Source organism: Monodelphis domestica, chromosome 2 (assembly GCF_027887165.1).
Source record: "Monodelphis domestica isolate mMonDom1 chromosome 2, mMonDom1.pri, whole genome shotgun sequence".
Lineage (NCBI taxonomy): Eukaryota > Metazoa > Chordata > Mammalia > Didelphimorphia > Didelphidae > Monodelphis > Monodelphis domestica.
In genome coordinates, this window is record NC_077228.1 from 253,964,129 (window position 1) to 253,985,962 (window position 21,834).

General features: G+C 35.9%; 1 protein-coding gene across 1 annotated transcript; it reads right to left on the minus strand.

Annotated features, from left to right (window-relative positions):
- Window positions 1-2,630: 2,630 nt before the first annotated feature.
- LOC100010374 (olfactory receptor 2T27-like) lies at window positions 2,631-21,175 on the minus strand. Its single transcript, XM_007483348.1, has 2 exons — window positions 21,012-21,175; window positions 2,631-3,597 (listed from the first exon to the last, which is right to left on the minus strand). The coding sequence occupies exons 1-2, from the start codon at window positions 21,173-21,175 to the stop codon at window positions 2,631-2,633; spliced, it is 1,131 nt and encodes a 376-aa protein (XP_007483410.1).
- Window positions 21,176-21,834: the final 659 nt, after the last annotated feature.

Consider the following 21,834-nt stretch of genomic DNA (forward strand, 5'->3'; position numbering starts at 1 on the left):
GTTTTCTTGGATAATTTATTTTAGTAAGATGTCAAGATTTCTGTTTATTTCTGGGTGTTCAAGTAGACCAATGATTCTCAAGTGGTCTCTTTGTGCTCTGTTTTCCTGATCCATCATCTTTTCAGTGAGATATTTTATTTTTTCTTCTACTTTGTCAGTCTTTTGACTTTGCTTTATTTATTCTTGCTGTTTTGCAATATCATTGGCTTCCAATTGCCTAATTCTGGTCTTTAAGGACTGGTTTTCTTTTTCAGTTTGGTCTATCCTGCTTTTTGTGGCTTCCAAATGTTTCTTCAATTGGGAGTTCTTGTCCTTTAAACTGTTATTTTCTTTTTGAACTAGTTTCCACTTTTCTTGCAAGGAGGCTTCCATCTTTTTGATAAGCTCCAATTTAAATTCTTCAAGAGCTTGTGGACAATTTCCATTTTTGGGGAATATTTTGGTGCATTTATTTGTATTTCTTCCTCTAATTCCTCTGTATCCTGGGTTTTTCCTCCATAAAAATGATCTAGGATCAACCCTTTCTTCTTGTTTTTCTTGGTGTTGGGAAGTTGTTGTTCCTGGGCCCTGTTTGCTATAACTGTGGTGGTTTTTCCCTTCTCTTTCCAGTTAGAAATCTGAGTGAGATGGGCAGGCTCTTTGTGTATGGAGCTAAGGAGCAAGGATTTTGGCTAAGGCCAGCTCTGAAGTCTCTACAGCTTCGGCTGTTTGCTGCCTCTCTCTGTGCTATCTCCCTGCCAGTGCCCACGGTCTGTGTTCCTCAGCCTGCTGGGGTCTCAGGTCTAGCTGCCCTCAAGAGTAGGTCCTCAGTGGTCTCAGTCAGCCGCCAAGGCCCCAGAGGTGCCCCTCATTCGCTCTAGAGGTGCCCCTCGCTCAGTCACTGATTCTAGTGCATGCTGGCTCTGACTATGGCTCCATAGGTGGGGTGGGGGAGAGTGGATCAGCTCGCATTTTTGGTGGAAGCTTTTTCACCCCCTTATGGTATGATAATGCCCAAATCCCATATACCTTCAATGCTGCCCACTACTGTAGAGTCTCTTTGTTCATATGAATTTATGTTTTTTTTTGGGGGGGGCTTTTTGAGGTAGTCTGTATTGGTAGGTGGTGAGGAGAGGAAGAATCCTGGGTCTAGACTGCTGCCATGTTTACCTGGAAGTCCTAGTTTTTAGTTTAAATTAAGAAGTCAGTATTGTGGTGATATGGTGGGAACATGAAATAAAGTGAAGGAAAAGGCAAAAAAAAAAAGTAGGTGTAATATTGAGTGGTAGTAGAGGGAGTACAATGCCTGAGGGAAGAATGCTTTCATAGTGATATCAGAATTTTATAGCAGTAAGTAAGCATCATTTCCTCCAGGATACATGTGGAGAAAGCACAGATTTTGATCTCAAGTCCTAGCACTAACATTTATTTGCTTTGTGACTATAGATAAGACACTTCATCTTTCTGGGGTTTTAGTTTCCTCATCTGTAAAAACAATACTCATCCTACTACCTAATTAAGAGGTTCGTTATAGGAAAAGCGCTTTATAAATCTTAAATGAGATGGTAAAGTATATTGGAAAGATCACACACTCTATATGCAGAGAAGCTGGTTTTAAGTCTGTGACTTAGCTTACCTGAACTTCAGTCAGCTTCCTTATCCATTAAATGGAAAGTTTGGATTAGATGACTCCCTATGATCTTATGATTCAGAAATTTTACATAAAGTGAGAATTATCCAAACTTTATATTTTTCCCATTGTCTATACAGAAAATAATAAATGTTTATTTAAATGAATGCTATATCATAGTATAGCACTTGCTTTGTATACTATATGAATTTTATTCCTGCGTTCTTCTTTTGGGGTATAGAAATTAGAGGAATTGTTTGGTGGGAAATGACTTTTTTTTTAATCATTCTCCATTTCCACTTAGGACCAATCTATAGGAGACAGCATTCAACTTGAGGGAAAGGGATATAGTAATATCCCTTTGTAATATTAATTAATTACTGTAATATTAAAAAGTAATATTTAATACTCCTAGCATTATATTTTTATAAGATTTATTAATAATCATTTAAAGTAGAGGAAAGAAAAAAAAACCCTTCAGTAAAGATCAGTTTACCCAGACTGCACACTGTGGAGAAGAGAGAGAGAGGACTGGGAAAACATCCAACTATTTACAAAAGTGATCATGCCACGTGGTATAGAGAGGAAAGGAATTCTGGGGAATGTAGTCCAGGGGTACAATGGTCTAACTACACAACACCTAAGGAAAAATTAGGTGGCCAAATTAAATTGTGGTATGAATTACTTTGGAGGCTCTTGGAACTGAAAAACAACTCTATTTCCCTAGAATGCAGAGGTGGAATTCAACTCTTTTCTCAGAAGAATATTATCTAAGGATAGAATTTTAGAATCCTAGAAACCTAGAATTAAATCTTGGACTCACTAATTAGAATTTTGGGATTATGGAATTAGAAAGAATCTTCAAATACAATCCATAGCCATTCTTTTGTCTTGTATAGATGATTATAATAATATATTTAATTTTAATTATTATTTAGTTATAATTATAATTATATTAATTATATGTTTACATAGAACTATATAATAATATCTATTAATAAAATATCCTCTCCCTGAGTTCTTACCCATTTCTAGTGACTATACATTTTACTATTACCTTCTTCATTGCCCCTGAGACCTCCTTATTCCTCAGGCTATAGATGATGGGATTAAGCATAGGGGTGAAAACTGTGTAGAAGACAGATACTATATCATCCTGTCCTGGAGAGTGATAGGAGGCTGGCAACATATAGGTATATACAAGTGGTCCATAAAAAAGGTTGACCACTGTTAGGTGGGAGGAGCATGTAGCCAATGCTTTGTGGCGCCCCTCAGCGGATTTCATGCGAAGCACGGCAGCCAGGATTAGGGCATAGGACGCAGTGATAAAGGCAATGGGTACCAGCAACACTACCACTCCTGTTACAAACAGCACTTTTTCATAGGCAGCTGTGTCAGCACAGGCAAGTTGCAGCAGGGAGGGCACCTCACAGAAGAAGTGGGCAATCTTCCTTGAGCCACAGTAGGGAAATTGTAAAGTCAGAATGGTCTGGATGGAAGCATTCAGTGACCCACCAAGCCATGAGGCGATTACCATGAGGCAACAGGTCCGCCTGCTCATTAGTAGTGGGTAGCGGAGTGGGTTGCAAATGGCAACGTAGCGGTCATAGGCCATGAGGGCCAAGAGCAGGCATTCCGCTGCCCCCAAGAACATGAAAAAGAACATCTGGGCTCCACATCCCCCAAAAGAGATACTCGTCCAACCCCAGAGGAAGCCCACGATCATCTTGGGGACTGTGACTGAGGTGAAGAAAATGTCCAGGAAGGAGAGTTGGCTGAGCAGGAAGTACATGGGTGAATGGAGCCTGGAATCTGCCCAGATCAGAAGGACCATGGTCAAATTGCCTGTTACAGCAAGGACATAGATCAGTACAACAATGCTGAAGAGGAACAGGTGCATCTGACTGTTGTCGAAAAGGCTGGTGAGGTCAAAGTCAGACGTGAAGGAATAGTTCCAGTGGTCTGCGACCGCCCCCTGCTGGGACTGGCTTTTGGGGCGGGGGAAGAAAAAATCAGGAGACAGGCTGTTTATATACCCAACCTAAAATGGTATAAAATGAAAACAAACTATGCAAGGGATTTAATTTAGGATCCCCCAAATGTCTTGACAATCTACTGAGTTTAAGATAGTTAAACCAATAGGAAGAGAATTAGTCCCTCCACCTCACTCCTCAATCCTCACTCATAAGGGAATGTAGTTAAAAAGATTGCACAATGTTAGCCATACCCTAACATTACCCTGGTTTTTTTCCCCTTCTTTTCCTTTTTTCTCTTTGTACTTTGCTCTGCCTGACCATACTCATGATTGTCTGGATGTGGCCACTGTTTCTCAGCTTCTCTTCACATTCCAGGAGGATTCCTAGACACCCATATTTTACTTTCAAATAAAGTGAATAAAAAATAAACTTATAGAGCTTATAATAATAATATATTATAATACAATAATACAAAATAACAATTAATATTCATTACAATAAATAATATAAAATATGGTGAAAAATAAAAAATAATAATTAAGATCAGAGATCTTAATATTTATAAAGCAGATTATAGAATGTTTTATAAATGTTATGCTAATCTCATAATAATCTTGTAATTTAAGTTGCAAATTTCTTTGTTGTTTGAGATCTCTTACACTACATAACTAACATAGAAAAATGCTTTATGTGATTGCTCATGTAAAATCTATATCAAGAGGCAGCTAGGTGACTCAGTGACTTAATAGTGACTCTCAATAGGGCCAGACCTACAGATGGGAGGTCCTAGGTTCAAATAAGATCTCAGACACTTCCTAGCTGTGTGGCCTTGGGCAAGTCACTTGACCCCCATTGCCTAGCCCTTACTACTCTTCTGCCTTAGAACCAATACACAGTATTGATTCCAAGATAGAAGGTAAGAGTTTAAAAAAAAAATCTATGTCAGATTGCTTAATGTCTAAGGGGAAGTGGAGGATGAGAGGGAGTAAGGATGAAGGGTTAAAGGTAGGCAGAGGAATCCTCATCTGCCTATATGGTCAGCTGCTACAGTGCTTCTAATGAAATTTAAGTATATGCCTCTTCCTAGTGGAGCTCATTTCAATTCTTGTTACTTTACAATTTCCAAGCTACTAGCTGTTACCTTTTTTGGTCAGTGTTTTCAGGTGCCTTTGACTTTACCTACAAATCAAATCACACTGTTCTCCACCTTCCCCAGCACATCCTGATTTATTCATTTATTTTTTGTTATAGAATACTCCTGCATGAAGAAACTCCCTCTACTAATGCAGATTGGCAGCTGCCCTACAATCAATCATCTTAGAGAATTGTCTGGAGTCACTGAGCAGGTAAATAACCAGTGTATATCAGATATGATGCCTGATGTAGGGTCTTGTAGGGACCTCAAAATACTTTGATAATTTTATGAAGATGAAATCAGATTATAATGAATATTTAGGACACTAGAACTTTGAAAGAAGGTACAAAAGGGCAACAAGTTTCTTCTTGAACCCAGCTGTAACCTCCTGTAGTTACATATTAATATTTTTGTGGGTGGACACCTAAGAAGGAGATTAGAAACTGAGGGAAAATGTATAGAGGAGAGAAAGAGAGCTTTTGAGAGGGGGAGGGGGAGAGACAAAAGAATAAAGACTCAGAGACAAGGAGTTAAAAAAATATGGGCTCCCTCATGCCTCTGATGGAATTGAGATAGGGCTCTACACATGTCCCCAAACTTTTATTGGAGAATTTAGGAATATGGAGTGGGAGGTAACTAATGAACATGTGACATGGCATAGGCTTTAACCCTGGCTCAATTGGTAATCATATAATCAAAGAGGAGGAGGTTAATCAAACATGTGACTTGGTAAGGAATGTGGTCTAACAAGGTGGGAGCTAGGCCTCTGTGGCAAATATTGCCCTGCTCAGGAATTCTTTTGTTCTTTGGATTAAAGATTTGGAAATACGATAATCAATAAGTAACATGACCATGAGTCTGGTATATGAACACATAAGATATAATATCAATACACCAATAATACTTTCAAAATGCTAATATACCTGGTATGCTACACTAGCTGGTTTGTCCCCGAAATACAAAGCCCCTTAAAGTGGTGGTCCTTGGGCAATTCCCAATTCCTTAGGGAAATCTTTGCATCTGACTTGGGCTTCTAAAATTGCTCTCTTACTGGTTAGTGGCTGAATGTGATTGATATGTGTGACAGAGAAATCCTCATTGAACTCAATCTTCATAAAGGAACATGAAGATCTTGGAATCTTAAATGTGGAAAGAGTTGTAGGTGTTTTGTCTGCCTAATAAAGGAATCCCTTCTGGAGTATTTTTGACATATCTAGCTTCTTCATGGACATCCAGTGAAAGGGGAACTTATAATATCATTGTAAGGCAGCATATTCTGTTATCCAGAACATTAGTCTTTGAAAATTCTTTCCTACATTTAATTATTGAAAAAACTTTCCTTAACTTCTATCCATTGGTCCTAGTTTGTCTCCATGAAGTCAAGCCGAATAAATCTAATTTCTCTTCTAAATATCAGACTTTCAAATATTTGAAAACAGGGATTATGTTTCTCTCTTTTTCTCTTTTCCAGGTTAAACATTTCTAGTTAATTCAATAAATACTCATTTGAAATGGTTACAATTCAGTCACTTTTCTCTGGAAATACTCTACCTTATCCAAGTCTCTTTTACAATATGACTTCCAGAATTGGACATAATATGAGTAAATAGAGGATTTGTACCAAGTGCTTAAGCTAGAACACTCTCAGGTTTCTTTTTTGTTTTCCAAAATTTCATTGGATGAAAAAATTGCCTATGTAAAAACTCAGAAATCCATTTTTAATCAGAGTTAAATGTGAAATATCACATAATTAGTAAGTAGTATATTTGAATTATCTTTACAAGTTGAGGAATACAATTAATAGCACTGAAAAAAATTTTCTCATTTATATTAAGTGAAAAAAATGCTTGTGGGACAGATAGCAAGGCAATAAACAACAGTCCTTATTGGAGAGAGAAGAGCAGTTGGAATTTTAGAATTTTTTTGTAGAAATATTTTACAAAAAATTAGCCTATTATAGTTATAATCAGCAGCTCTCACAGCTTTTAATGTCTCATTTAGATCTTTGGCAAAAAGCAAATATCACAAGAGTATTCAAAGGGAGCTGCAGAGAATTCAGTGGAAAAGTTTCAGAGGTACTGGGTTCAAGCCTCAGGTCTGCCATGTATGACTAAGCAAGCCACTTAACTTCAGTTTATGCACTTATAGGCTCATAGATTTGTACCTGGAAGGGTTTTTGTGGTCATCAAGACACATTACAGAAAAGCAAAATGAGGCCCAGAGAGGTTAATGACTTATCCAAGGCCATACAGGTATGAAGTTTCAAAGCTGAGATTTGAACTCAGACCTTTTGCCTTCAAAAAGCATGTGTGTGCTTTCCAAATCATCATTTGTAAAATGAGGGAACTGGACTAGATGACCACTATGGTCATTTGTAGTGGTGGTCAATAGAATGAATAATATTTGCAATTTATAGTCCTTCTATATTGTCCCTTCTATATTGTGACTTTCCCTATTTCAGTTTTGATATATCACAGGTTGGCATAAGAAATTAAATGGGAAGTTTTTGGGAATTTTGCATAAGTTGAAGACTACATATGAAAGGCCAACAGAGAATATAGAAGTTTAAATTCAGAAATTAACCCCAGATTTACAATAAAGCTCTGTAAACACTTCATAAAAGAAAAAGAAAAAAAATCAGACTTCTCTGGTGGGAAGGGAGGGCCAAAAATTAAAATGATTTTCTAGATCGCTGGGGGATTGTGCCCCAACCTTTGCCATGTGGAAGGGATAATTATATAGTGAAAAGGAAACCAAGTTCATCTCCTTTCTAGCCATTGTTATAAAGGAGGTTTGGGACTTTGAATAGGTTACTTTGTGCACCTGAGCTTTAGTTTCCTTATCTATAAAATGTGAACAATATTTATCATACTTACCTCACAGGGTTGTTATGAGAATCATATGATACTAAAAATACATCACATTTATGTGGTGCTTTTTACTAGGAACTTAGGTAATGCTTAAGTCATCCTGAGACAATTAGTAGCTATGTGAGCTTGAACAAGTCACTTCACCCTCAGTTTCTTCCTCTTTAAATTGGTGATAATAATAGGCCTACTTCCCAGGACTATTGTGAGGCCAAAATAAGGTCATATTTGTAAGATGATTTGCAAACTTTAAACTTCTATATAAATAGTTATTAATGTAAATATTGCACTATTGATAATTACATTAGGCTCAGGGGGATAAAATAACTTGTCTAAAATCAACCCAGAACTTTTTTTATGTAAGAAATATGTGTTTTCTATTGGAATGTATTGTCTTTGGTTGGATGGATGCAAACATATTATTATAACAGATGAGTCAGACCCTGGATTTAGAGCTGGGAGGGATCTTTTGAGTTCAACCCTCTCATTTTATAAATGATGAAACTGAGGCACATAGGCTTTTCCAAGGTCATATAGTCAGGAAGTATCTGAGGTGGAATTTCATTTAAATTTTAATTTAAATTCAAGTCTTCCCGACTCTGAAGTCAGGAATGCCATCTAGTTGCCTCCAATTCAGGCTAAGTGAATGGAATTCACCACTCACAAAATTGTTCAATTGCCTTTAGAATGTTTGTGGTTGCTGCCATTTACAAGAACAAAAAGTTTTTGACTTAGCCATTTATGCCCTTGTTGCTTATATAGATAAATCTTTGCAAGATTTAATAACAAAATAAGGCTAGGATTAATCAAACTATAATTTATAGGTGAGGCTGTGAGATCCTTAAAAATATTTCACAGGAGTATAGGCCTAAGTGACTATTTCATTCAACACCATAATTTTATAGTCTAGAAAAGTTGAGTGACTCTTTATCCTCTTTAAAATAGTCCTGCATTTATGTAACTGTTTATATGTCATGTCCTTGCAATAGAGTATAAGTTTCTTGAAGGCAGAGGCTATTTCATTTTTGTTTCTGTATTTCTTCAGCACTTGGTACAAGGTAGCTATTTAATAATTAATTGAATTTTTTGAATTTTGGTGTCACATTAACCTAGCCAATTGCAATTGAAGACATCATCTTCTAAGTCATAGTATAAAATATGTACCAATATGGCCAGAGTACAATGAGTTTCAGGAGGAATTCACACCCTGAATTTTAAAATTTTGGAGTGGGTGACTAAAAGGATGTTTTGGAATCTCTGTCTCAGAAAACTAAGGCCAGTTGAAAGCATTCTTGTGATTAAAAAAAACAAACAAAACTGATATAAAAGTGATCTTGGGAAATGATTGACTTTCTTTTCAGTTTCTTTCAGTCTCTTATTTTCGTATTCAGTTTGGAATTTACCTTAGATTTCCTTGATTTGAGGCTTCCATTAGGATTCTTCAGAATTTTCTGTTCCTGGCTATTCTCATTCCTGTTTTATCCATCCCACTTTTTGGTTCTTTCAGCTCTTGACAATTGGTAAATTGGTTACCCTGGGAAATCTACAAAGAAGATAAAATGGAGATGAGATGTAAAACCAATTTCCTTTTATCTAGACTTCTCCACCCACCACAACTATTCTCCCTCTCTTAGTCCCTATTCTTCATGAACTACTGGAGAAATAGTAGCTAGATGGATTAAATAGTTTTCTTTCTATAACTAAAATTAAATTAATTTATTGTGACATAATTCACATTGCCTGAATGTTCTAGCATTGGAAAAGCAGGTTAAATTGGTGTAACCTGTTAAGAAAAACCTTCATCAGATTTATATGAAAGAAAGCTAATTTGATTCTCTTTCCTGTAAGAGATGAAAGATTTCCTCCCCCTAATGTAACTACAAAAGATATACCTTTCAGATTAGGAAGAAGAAAGTAAAATTAATGCTATAAGAAAGGAAAATCTTCAATTCCAAAAAAAAGAAAAAAAACGGGGCAGCTGGCTAGCCCTTTGGATAGAGAGACAGGTTCAGAGGCTAGAGATACTAGGTTGGGACACTTCCTAGCTGTGTGATCCTGGGCAAGTCACAACCCCAATCACCTAGTGTAGCACATCAATTCTATGACAGAAAGTAAGGGTTTAAAAAAAAAAAAAAGCTCATATAGTAAGCTAAGTAAAGAACTGTTGTCTCTTCTGTATCAAAACAAGTGATTTCTTCAGTTTTTGTTTACACATGGTCAAATAAATTCAGACAATAACTAAATAACAGATCAATTAAAAAGAAAAGATGATTTAAAAGGAGTTGAATTGTTTTACTGATTTTTTTATTTTTCAATTAGTTGTATTGGAGTCATATTTGGCTCTGTCAAAGTGAAAGTCAAGAGCTAATCTGTTTTTTGTTTGTTTGTTTGTTTGTTGTTGTTACTTTAGTTAGACGATATAATTGATTAGTCATCAGGGTTGTTTGCAGACTTTTTCCCCACCTCAAACTTTTTCTATTTTATATAAATATGGCTATGGACTGAAATAAATCTAGGAAAGCACATTAGTATTTCTTACTTGGGCAACTGCTCCAAGATGTCAGACTCAGGACTTGAACTTAGGCCCCCTACTTCCAAATTCAGTGTTCCTTAAACTATATATGAATAGATTCTTAAATTTATCTATGAAATAACTTAAAGTTACTAACCAACTATGACTAATTGTCTTAAAAATGGAGTTAAATCATTTCCTTCTCAGTTTTCACAGTAACCCAGTGAGGTAGGCTGGGCAGTATTATTATATTTTTCAGATAGAGAAATCGAAAATTAGAGGGTCAAATTACTTTTCCAAGGACATACAGGTGGTTAATGAATAGAACTGAGATTCAAATCCAGATCTCCTAGGTCCCAGTTCAGTGTTCTTTCTATTATCATACTTTCCCTTCTGCATTTCACTCACTTAATAACTTTTGAGTAATATTAGACTTTTCTCCCAAATTAAATTAAAAAATAATGGAATTTCAGACTTGAAAATAACTTCAAGAACCGTTTAATCCAATTCATACTTGAAAAGAATTCCCTCTATAACATTTCTGGCAAGAAATATAACATTCGGCTTTTGTTTAAAGACTTCTGCTGATGAAGTTATAAAGCAATCCATTTTATTTTTGGTTTAGGAAGGGTTTTTTGTTTGTTTGTTTTTGTTTCAAGATCCAAGATATCCTCCTCCAAATACTTGAAGATAGTTCCCCCTTCTATCTGCCTCCCCCAAATCTTTTCTAAATATCCCAAATTACTTCAATTGCTCCTAATGTGACATGAACTTAAGACTTTTCATCATCCTGGTTGTCCTTCTCTGGACATCTGCCAGATTATCATTATCCTTAAAATGTGAGAGCAAAGAACACAGTACTCCTGAAATCATCTCATTAAAGTCATAATAGAACACTTACCTTGCTAGGTGACTTTAATGAAGTCCAAGATCAAATTAGCTTTCTTGAAGGCTTGAAGTGTACTCCATTAAAATCCTTATATTTTTTGTTTTTCCAAGGTTGAACTGCTATTTAGTCACATCTCTGCCATCTTGTATGTATTAAGTCAATTTAAGAAACTCAAATGTATTAAATTGGCCTGTTAAGATTTTTTTGAACCTAGACTGTCATCATATATTAGCTTTCCCTCAAAAGTTTATGTCATCTGTAAATTTGATAAGCATTCCAATTATATCTCTCTCCAGTTCATTGATAAGTTCATTGATAAGAATGCACAAAGCCAAGCACAAATCCCTAAGGCACTCAAATAGAAACAAATAGAAAATTGACACGGTTATTATTGATTTTTGCATCTGGCTATTCTACCAGTTTTGAGTCTGTCTTACTAAATTACTACACAGGTCATAATTCAATTTCACAAGCACAGCATGAGAATTTTTGTCAAATGCTTTGGCTAAAATGTACATAAATTGTTACTACTAGAATACTTTGATGTCTCTTAAGAAAATGATTCAGGTTTTTTTTTGTCAACCTGGGGAACTCTCCACCAACCTTATAATTTAGTAGAGAAATTCTTGGGATCTATCCATAGATATCCAACTAAATTTTTTTTGAAGGGAAACATAGGTAGTCAGTGTTTGAAGGAGAATTTGAATCCAAGTCCTCTTTCCTCCAAGCCCCACACTTAACCCACAATGTCAGGTTGTTTCTGCACTTGTTTTATAACTTTGTCAAAAAAGGAAATGTCGAGGGTTGATTAGTAGTATTGATAGCAACATTGATTGATTGATAGTATGGCACAACCTGTTTTTAATTAAATCATGCTCTTCACTATCTTTGCTTCATTTTTTTTTTTATTTTTGATAACTGTCCTTTTAATAATATTTGATAGAATTTTGCTAGGAATCAAAGCCAATCTCATTAGGCAACTCGTTGGTAGACACTATTATTTTACCTGTTTTGAAAATTGGGACAATATTTATCTTTCTTTACTTTTGCAGTACCTTTCTGCCCCTCTGGGATCTATCAGAAATTATTGATAATGGCTCAGCTTTTTTACTACCTTAATAATATAGTTCATTTGGACTAGGTAAAATGAATGCATAATAGGCAGCAAGGTACTCTTTTATATAGCCCATATCAACTCTCTGTGATAATTGTACTGTTCTTTCTAGTCCAAAGATAATCTTCTTGGTGGGGAAAACAGACAACCTTGTTGTGGTAGTCAGCTTTCCTCATCAGTCTTGGCTCAGTTTGCATTTACAGTAATAACTGTACACTGTATATTGTACAAGAACACTGGGAAATCTTTTAAAATATGTAGTGTTTAGCCCTGGGAAGAAAAAACTCACAAGCAATTGTTTAAATGTTAAATTGCTAAACAATTCCTAAAGCTTAGGATATAAAAGTTAAGAGAAAACCAGTTCTTTGACTTAACTAAAGACCTGAACAAAAGATTCAAACTACCAAAGGAAGATTTAAGGTGAGTGATCAGAAGGAAAATATCGACAAAGATTCTGGCACAGTTTACAATTTAGCTTTGGTAAAAGGTTTTTGCAAACAGGAAGATTCTCACCTGCAGATGTTGATTTGAAAGGTGTCCTGGCTAGAGGGAAGGGCTTGGGCAAGATCACATCTTAGGTTTCTTCCAGATAGTGATGATTTGCTTCATAGCATTACCAATGGGATTAATCAATTAATTTCAGAAGGGAGACCTAAGAGAGATAGTTTTTAGCAAAAACTCCAAGTTTCCCAAAATTTTTAGAGAACTGGGGACTATGTGAGACTAATATCCTTAGAAATAGTTTATCCATATTAAGGACACCTTCAAGGGCTCCAGATGCCCTTGGTGCTCAATGTTCCATTCCTAATAAATAGGCCTGGTGAATATGGTTTGAGCAGAGAGATAGTAAGACAATACTCCTTCCATTAATGTCCAGGGGGAAATGTTCCCTTGTTAGCAATTATTGATGTTATGGCATAACAATTGCTGTTGCCACCTATTCATACCCCTCCTTATTTTTTGTCTGTCTCTTTATCTTTCTGTACTAAGGAACTATTATGCTTTGTAAGAAATGATAAAGTAGAAAGACCACTTGACCACTTCCATTCCTGGCTCTGCTGATGGATAAATGTGAGAGGGTGGACCCAAACTCTCACATTTTCCTGAACTTCAACTTCCCCCTTTGTACATAGGATCTTAGATTCAGAGTTGGAAGGGACAGCAGAGGTCACCCTATTTAATTTATTCATTTTACAGAGGAAACTGAGGCCCAGAAAAGTTGACTTGACAAAAGCCATATTGTAAGTGGCAGGGTAAGTAAGATAATGGACATAGAGTGATTTGTAAATGATAAAGTATTATATAAATGTAGGCTATTATCAATAGCCCTATGTAGTACAAGACTAGAGTAGACATCTCTAAATCCCTGCTATTAGGTTGAGTAAAATTTATGGTTGGACTGAATATATTTTAAGTTGGTCACCAGGGATTTATTTACAATAAAGAGAAGATATTAAGGAATAAAGAAAGAGAGGAAAAAGAGAGAGAGAGATATCAGGCAAGAGTTGGGGGGAGGGGCAGAGGATTAAATTCAGTACGGCTTCCAGCCAGGAGGCCTCCTCCAAGATGAGGGGCCTCTTCAGGGGCTAGTGCCTCCGGAAAAGCCAAGGAAAGTGTCACTCACCACGTGACAGCCTAAAGTAAGCTGTTTGAGCCAACAAGTGCCTCTCACGGGAAGTGAAGCGAAATATAAAGGCTGTTCTTTACATCACTTCCTGTGTCTTACATGTACCAATGGTGGTTTAAACTTGGCTTTGGACATCCCAGGGGGTCAGTCAGTTGTTTCTGATTTGTCACTTGCTAGACATGCAGGTCATAGACCTTTCTCGCCCACACTTAATCCTTAAATGGGGATGTATACATTCCTGGTTGCTAAAATTCTAAAGACTAAGCAGGGTAGAGTAAATCTAAAATTCACACTACAACATCTCTAGTCTAGTTTGTTTACATGCATTTGTGAGATTGATCATTTGGCTTGAATTGATGGATCAATTATTTGAAAATGATGATTTTGGTGAGATGTCTTACTTATTTATTTATTTAAAAATAGTTTTCCTTGGTTCTATGATTCATGCTTTCTCCTTCCCTTCTCCCCTCTCCCCTCTTGGAGCTGACAAGCAATTCTACTGTGTTATACATGTTATACATGTATTATAACTTGATACTGTAAAAATTGAATTACTATTTCTACCCATATATATATACATATATATATATATATTTATAAAGTTTATTAGAAAGGGTAGACAATCACAGTTTTAAATCTCATCATTCCTCTAAGTAACCTGACCATGAGTTGCCTAGCCTACCAGTCCCTTCCTCCTTCCTTGTCTGCTCTGTTTCCTCTCATTCCAAGCTGAAAGCCCAAACCCTTCACTTTTATTGATGTACAGCATGTACTGGGATGCAAACCTGGTGTAACTTTATGTGAGGAATGTTGATGGACAGGTCAGGCTACTCAGGAAGGGGAAGGAATAAACTTCCTTGACACAATACCTAGTTCCATATTACTTATGTAATAGAGTAATCTTTTAAAATCCAAACCCCAAGTCATATACCTATATAAACAAGTGATAAATCATATGTTTTTCTAATGCATTTCTATTCCTACAATTCTAATTTTGCCTTTGCCCCAGAATATATATACAACTTGAGTTTCCAGCCAAATTTTCCTACTTTAGGTGCAGCACTTGGCCAATCTTATTTTGCTATTTTTGGCAGTACTCATTTTGGCTTCTCTACCCAGTCCCCAGTAATCTCTTCATTGGAATATCTCATCATCTTGTAGAACATTCAATCATATTTGTTACTTACACCTCATCAGTACTCCATGCCCTTCTGATTATAAGGTAGAGCCATAAACCCCTGCAATTTAAGGAGAGGGAATAGACAAAATCTCTTCATTTCTCACTTGGCTGTCTTCATTTTAGTCTTCTTTGACTTATCCCCTATGCTTCTCCCTCACAACAGAGGGTACCATTTTCTCCTTTCTCTTTTTTTAGCTTTCTTTTGTGTGGTGTCTTCCCCAGTTAGATTTTAAGTTCCCTGAGGGCAGGAACTGTCTTTCTTTTTTTCTTTTTTGTATCCCTAGCACTCAGCACAGTGCTTGACAAGTAGGAACTTAATGTTTATTGCCTATTGTCTCTGTATAAAGAAGTAGACTTAACTGTTGGAGAGAATGTTAATGTGATGCTGAGTGAATACATACAAAATGGAGTTGATACAAGAGTTTTGGGGAGACACATGCTTGGAGATGTGGTACCAATTTTTTAGGGGGAGACATTCAGAAGGAAGAGAAAAAAAAACTTTGTAGGCTGTATACATTTAGTGGAAGTCATATCTTCAACATATAGTTGATTTCTAGCTAATTTCTCTAGAGACTTTGGAAAGAGAATTCCTTCTTGAGTAAGAGTCTATCTTAATTCTCATTCCATCAAAACAGCTCATTCACTCATATATTTTTCTTGTATACTTTAGTGTGTATAGCTTTTCCAATTTCTGTTTTCTATATTATCTATATATGAAAGAAAGCATTTACTCACTATTTACTAAATGTGATAGTCTTTTGCATAACAACATTTGGTGAGAAGGGAACAAGCCAGAGGGTATAATTTTGGGGCAACCCTTCTCCCTTAAGGACTAGTGGCCAGAGAAATGGCTTTTATATCGAACCCATTGCCCTCCCAGATCATCAATATTTAGAGGGGAAAATATGTCATTCTAGTCTAGTACTGTACTTGGACAGTGCTTCTCCTGCTTCTTCCCAGTTAGGAAGAACCTTAGAGATAATTTCATCTAAACTCCTATTTTTATGGTTAAGAAAATGAAGCCCAAGAGATTAACTGACTTGCCTAGTGATCTATAGGTATTAAGTATGAGAGGTTGGATTTAAACATAGACTTTCTTGTTCTAAAAGTGAAGGGGACTCATGCTGGGTGTGCCAGCTAGAATAGGCAGAAAGTCCCTATCAACACTCCCTCCCTTCAGCAGGTGCCTTTCAACTTCTAGCATCTCTGTTGTGGATGCTCTCTGCTGGTAAGAGTAATAAATTGGCTTACCACTTTGTAATAGCAGAGGTTTTTTTTTTTTTTTAAATCATTTGGGTCCCTCACTGAAGCAATTCTCTTTATTCTAGAATACAAATTTGTCTAATGACATAAGGTAATGGTAGACCTAGTTCTTGAACCTAGAACTATAATTTCAGTGCTTCATTACATTATTCTACATATATAAGGAAAACTGTTCTCTACTATGCATGTCTGATATTTATCCCTTTGCATTAATTCAATTCTGCTATATCAGAAATGAATCGAAAAATAAAATTCAATACTATTTGTAGTGGGGATTTATCTAGGCATCCACTAATTCTGGCTTGCTTACTTAGAGTCAATGTAAAGAAATGCCCCCATATCAGGGGAAATTTAGCCATATGGGAAATAAAGTATTTATTGTGTAGAAGCAGAATTAAGATGGGGGTGGGGGTGAGTCCAGTCCCTAGGCTCGCTATGCCATCTTCTTGACAACTGTCAGAACAATTTCAGAGTTGACAAAGTAGTGAGTATTTGGAAAATGAAAGCAATTGAAGGAAACTAACCACTCATATTTGCTGCTATTAGGACCTAAAACAAACTTATGTAAGGTAATAAAAGTATTAGGAATCATCTGATAGACATTGCATCCAACTTTTTCATTTATTTATTTATTTGTTTTTGCATCTAACTTTTATTATGTTTCCTTAATTGTTAATGCTTCTCTCTAATTTCATGATTTTATTAAAGTTCAAATCACCATAATCTGAGTATGGATGTTAATTCCAGTCTTTATAAAGCTTACTTTTTATTAGAAGAGACAAAATGTACTTATATAGATAGTAGTGATTGGATCAGGGTTATCAGTTTCCCCAGAATAGGAATTGGTTTTACCTTAAAGGCAACAAAAATTTCCTTGGGACTCTTGTAACATTTAAAAGAGTAGGAGCCATAAACTGTAAGAGTTAAAATAGGTGAGGTTTAAACTGTAGTGAGTTAAAATAGTGGAAGACATAAATTGTTGTAGATATAAAAGTGGGTGAGTAAATTGTGACCGCAGAAAATATGTTTTCACTACAGTGTCTTGTTTTAAATTCAAATATAAGGTGGTCACCAGGGAAATATTCCCAATTATGAATATACCCAAGTCAACTGGGTTTTATAGAGAATTTAATTAATAATACAATGAGGAATTAAAGAGAGAGAGAAAGAGTAAGAAAAGAATAAGTTTGAAGGGCCTTAAACCAACATGGCCTAGACCTGAGTCTTTAGAGAGAGATCAGTCAGTCCTTAATCACTCACCAGAAGATCTGTCCAAGCAAGAATATAGACACCAGTTCAGCCAGCCATCCTTCTCCAGAGAGAGAGTCTTCTGATTGTCCTCAAGAGACTGTTCCAAGAGACTCCTTAGAGACTGCTTCTTCAGAGCCTCCTCCTTAGAGCACTCTCCTAGTTATTCCCAACAGTAATCACACAGGACTTCGCATATTGTCATTAAATAGGCACTTAATAAGTGTTTATTGAATGGGACTGTTTGATTTTGTTCCCATATTGAGACTGAAATAAAAGTAATGTCTTTTAGGTTTGTCCTTAATATTTGGTGTAGTTAGTAACTGGAACAAGATAAATTGGTTGTTACTCACTTAGTGATTGAGTTTGGGGAAAAACACTGCAAATACAATTCACTTGCAAGGTTGCCTCTTTCAAGTGGGGCCTAAAAAAGCTACAACACTACAATAGACTATCTAATAATCTCTCTCCTTAGGTCCTTGTGACCTGACAAGATTCATATTTCTAGAGATCCCTGTCCATATGTAGTAGGTGAAAGATGAAATGACTGCAGAAACAAAGGTTCAATGTTCCAGGTATATTTATTAAGCAATAACTGGCAGCTGTCTAACAAATTGGGACCAGGTCCCTTCATCAGCCTAGGGCTGGACAGACTTTTTTACATATATATATACACACTTTCATACAGGAGGAGACAGAATTTTATATATTGAAAACAATTATTCAAATAAAATCATTTAACAAAAACAAAAGAAGATGATATTAAGTAATCTAATTTTGAATGAAAAATAAGGGATTTTGTAAGTTGGGAGGAGGAGAGTGAACAAATACAATTCCTTGAATTCGGAATAGGAGCTGTCTCACTCTCCCCAAGTGTCTGTGAACAATCAAAGGAACATGGAATGTGGAAATGATTGATCAGGCCTCTTATTGAATCCTAGTTGCTACTGAACAGATGACACGGGTTTATATATCTTTCTCCTAGAATTACTTATCATGAATTTGGTGATATAAGATGGCCCTTCAAAAAAAGATAAGAATTGCATGAGCATAACATAACATAATAATACTATAGCAAAATGGAAATTATAAATTAAAATCATGCTTGCCTGGGTGCCTTCTTTTTAGGGCCTTTCACAAATGTGTGTTGAGTTTATTGTTGACTTTTTTTTTGTGGAATTAAGTTTTTATTTACAGGACACTGCAAGATAGGAAATTACACATAGAAATAAGAACCCTATTGAAGATAGAGGTTTCATACAGTATAAACACAGTTGAAACTGTTCAAGTATGCTTTAGTGCTACATTAAAAGTCACATTTATAAAAGATCTAAGTGGAGAGACAGTGTTAGACCCAGTTCTGGTTTTCCAAATTAGGAGGCACACATGATAATATAAAAGCAAGAGGTACTGCTTTATTACAAGCTTGAGCTTGGGTCCCACAGCCTCCTAGGCAGATGGAACCCTCCTGAAAGAGATTCTAAGTTGAAATCTTCCAGGAATATTATAGTCAAATTTCAGAGCTCCCAGGTCAAGGAAAAATATTTTTCATTTTTTTTAATTAAAAATTTTTTTAACCTTTACTGTGAACTTTAACTCCAAATAAGAATACTTCCATACAAACAATAGAAGACACTGAAAGAGTATTCCATAGGAAACTATAAATCTCCATCTTATTATGATTTTTAAAAAGTATATCATAAATCTAACATTCTACTTTCAAAATAGTCCTACTTGTATGTGGTTCCTTTTGAATTTTGTTCTATTGTTTTATAAAATAATATTTTTCCCCCAGTTACATGAAAAAACAATTTTAAGCCATCTCATTTCTTATATTTTAAGTCAAATTCTTACCCTCTATCCTTCCTTTTCTCCTTCCCTTTCCCCCTCCCTGAGATGGACAGAAATCTGATTTAGATTTTGCACATGTAATAGTATAAAACTTCTTTCCATATTAGTTCTTTTGTAAAAGAGACCTTGAACAAACAAAAGTGAAGACATAAAGTGAGATACAGTATGTCTCTGTTTGCATTCAGACTCCATTAGTTCTTCGTCCATAGGTGTATGGCATTTTTTTGTCATGAATCCTTGAGGATTCTCTTGGATCACTATATTGCTAAAAACAGCTAAGTTATTCATAAATGTTCATTATATAATACTGCTGTAAAATAGTCAAGAAGGAAATATTTCAAGCAGCCAGAAATAAACCATTTAAATATCATTATTCTGGATCACAGAGGATTCAGAATCTATCATGTTAAAGTCGTAGTAAATTTGCTAAGGGAAGTGTGAATTCTCTAATCCAATTACTCCCATAGATCATGAATAGTCAGAAACTATTAACTCTAATTAGAAACTATGTCACAGTAGTGGTTGTTAAAGTTTGCCCTTGGGATTCATCATCATCCAGAACCTAAATTGGGGCTAGAACATTTGCTGAGCATCAGAGTTGCTACTGCAAAGAAACTCAAACACGATAACGAATAAATCAGAGATATTGTTTATACTCTTCTCATACATGTCCATTTTGTGATTTGAGATTTTTGCCTTGAGCCTGGATCTTCCTTGGAAGTCATGCTGTATAGGGACTAGTTTGCTAGAAAAGTAGTCTAAATATTTGGACTTTTGATTCTGACCTCAATCATGATTTTCTATGTGACTAAATGGATTAAGACTTTGGGCCTCATCTTCTATCTTTATTAAATGGAGGTAATTAATTCTCCATCTGTTTATTTAGTTAATGAGAGAATAACTATTAAATTCATTAGCTGCTTCTAGTCATAATATTATATTTGTTCAGAAAAACTTGAAGCACACTCATTACAGTAATGCAATGATGGGCAACCTTTTGAGCTTGGTGTGTCAAAATTCACCAAAAAACCAAGCATAACTTGGTGGTGTGTCACTTTGAGAAAAAAAAAAACCCACAATTTTGTGCTATTTATAGTTTAAATAACAAAAATGTATAATTTTAATATATAACTGTATTTAATAAATGAAAAACAAATTATTTAACTTTCCTGCTTAGTGACTTCTTTGTTCATCTGTCAGTCAGTTTCTTTTGCTGGTCTTGAAATTATTTAACTTGTGTGGTGTGTCTTGAACTAAGATAAGCGAGGGGGAGGGGGAATCCTTTAAATAACCTGCCTATTAGTGACTTTTTTGGTTGCTGAATTTCAATGGCTAAATCTTCAATTGAAGGTTGGTATTTTGTACACTTCAAGCCCAAGCAAGCGCTACTAACTTTATCTGTCAATCTGTTTCTTGGTTTTGATATTATTTAATGCTAAGAATAAGATCTCCCAAAAGTACGTAGAGGGAAAAATTGTGAGTAAAGCCATTGCTATATTTTCCGGGTGCTAAAAGTGTCTAGTAATTGGTTCCAGGCAGGTTGTATGTGGGCCCTGCCCCCAGCTGGCTAGCCCAGGGGAGCTGCAAGAGCAGTGGCTGCCACCAGCCAGTCTGTCTGCCCACCCAGGCTCCTTCAACATGCGCTTCTCCTTCCTACCCCTGTGGGAACCCCACACTCCCCAGCCACCTGGTACATGCCACTCCAGTGTGTGGTCTCCCCCCTGCCTCCTCCCCCCAGACCAAGGCATGGCCATAGCCATGGCTGTGGGCATGCAGCTCCCCAGGCGGTTCCCAGGCCACAAGGCACGCTGAGCCTGCATGTGGCCATGTGTCAGAAAATGGCTACATATGTCAATGCTGACACACATCATAGGTTTGCCATCACAGTAATAATATTTGTTCATGACTGGAAGGAGGATGGCCCTCCTTTCCTTAAACTCCTGTTGTTTTTGCTACCTGTATTATTCATTTGTCACTTAGAATATGCTAATATATAGTATCTAGTATATGAAGAGTTCCCTACACTAAAAAAAATAAAGTTCAAGCACCCTCTGCATTCCCAATATGTGCTTATACTATTTTGCATTTATCTTTTTATGTACATGGCCTATCTCACTAATCTCTATGTTTGAGCATTATTTCTATACATCTTTGTATCACTCTTGAAAACAGTGATTGGTTAATAAATTATTGTTTGCATTGAAGATGATTTCTTTGAGATAAAGAGAGAGAAGGAAGATTCCAGAAGAAGGAGAATCATCATATACTTGTTGGATAAGAAAATAAGGTAGAAAGGTGAGGTGAATTGCCTAGTGTCATACAGGGATCATAGGCAGGTGTGGACCTTTAGTTCAGATTTTCTGACATCTTGAAATATTAAGTACAGCAGTTCTCAACACTTTTGGTCTCATGCACCCTTCAAACCTTTAAAAATTGTTAAAGACTCCTCCAAAGAGTTTTTGTGTATGTCAATTTTGTCTGTAAATATCATATTAGAATTAAAATATCTTAGTATTATTATGAAAATAATTCTGATCTTGGAGAGCCACTGACTACACTTTGA

Coding starts and splice junctions, on each gene's coding strand:
- LOC100010374 (XM_007483348.1), bottom strand. CDS start 21,175: ATGAACAAATATTATTACTGTGATGGCAAACCTATGATGTGTGTCAGC. Junction 3,598..21,011: donor ATGGCTATGGCCATGCCTTG/GTCTGGGGGGAG, acceptor CCGCCCCAAAAG/CCAGTCCCAGCAGGGGGCGG.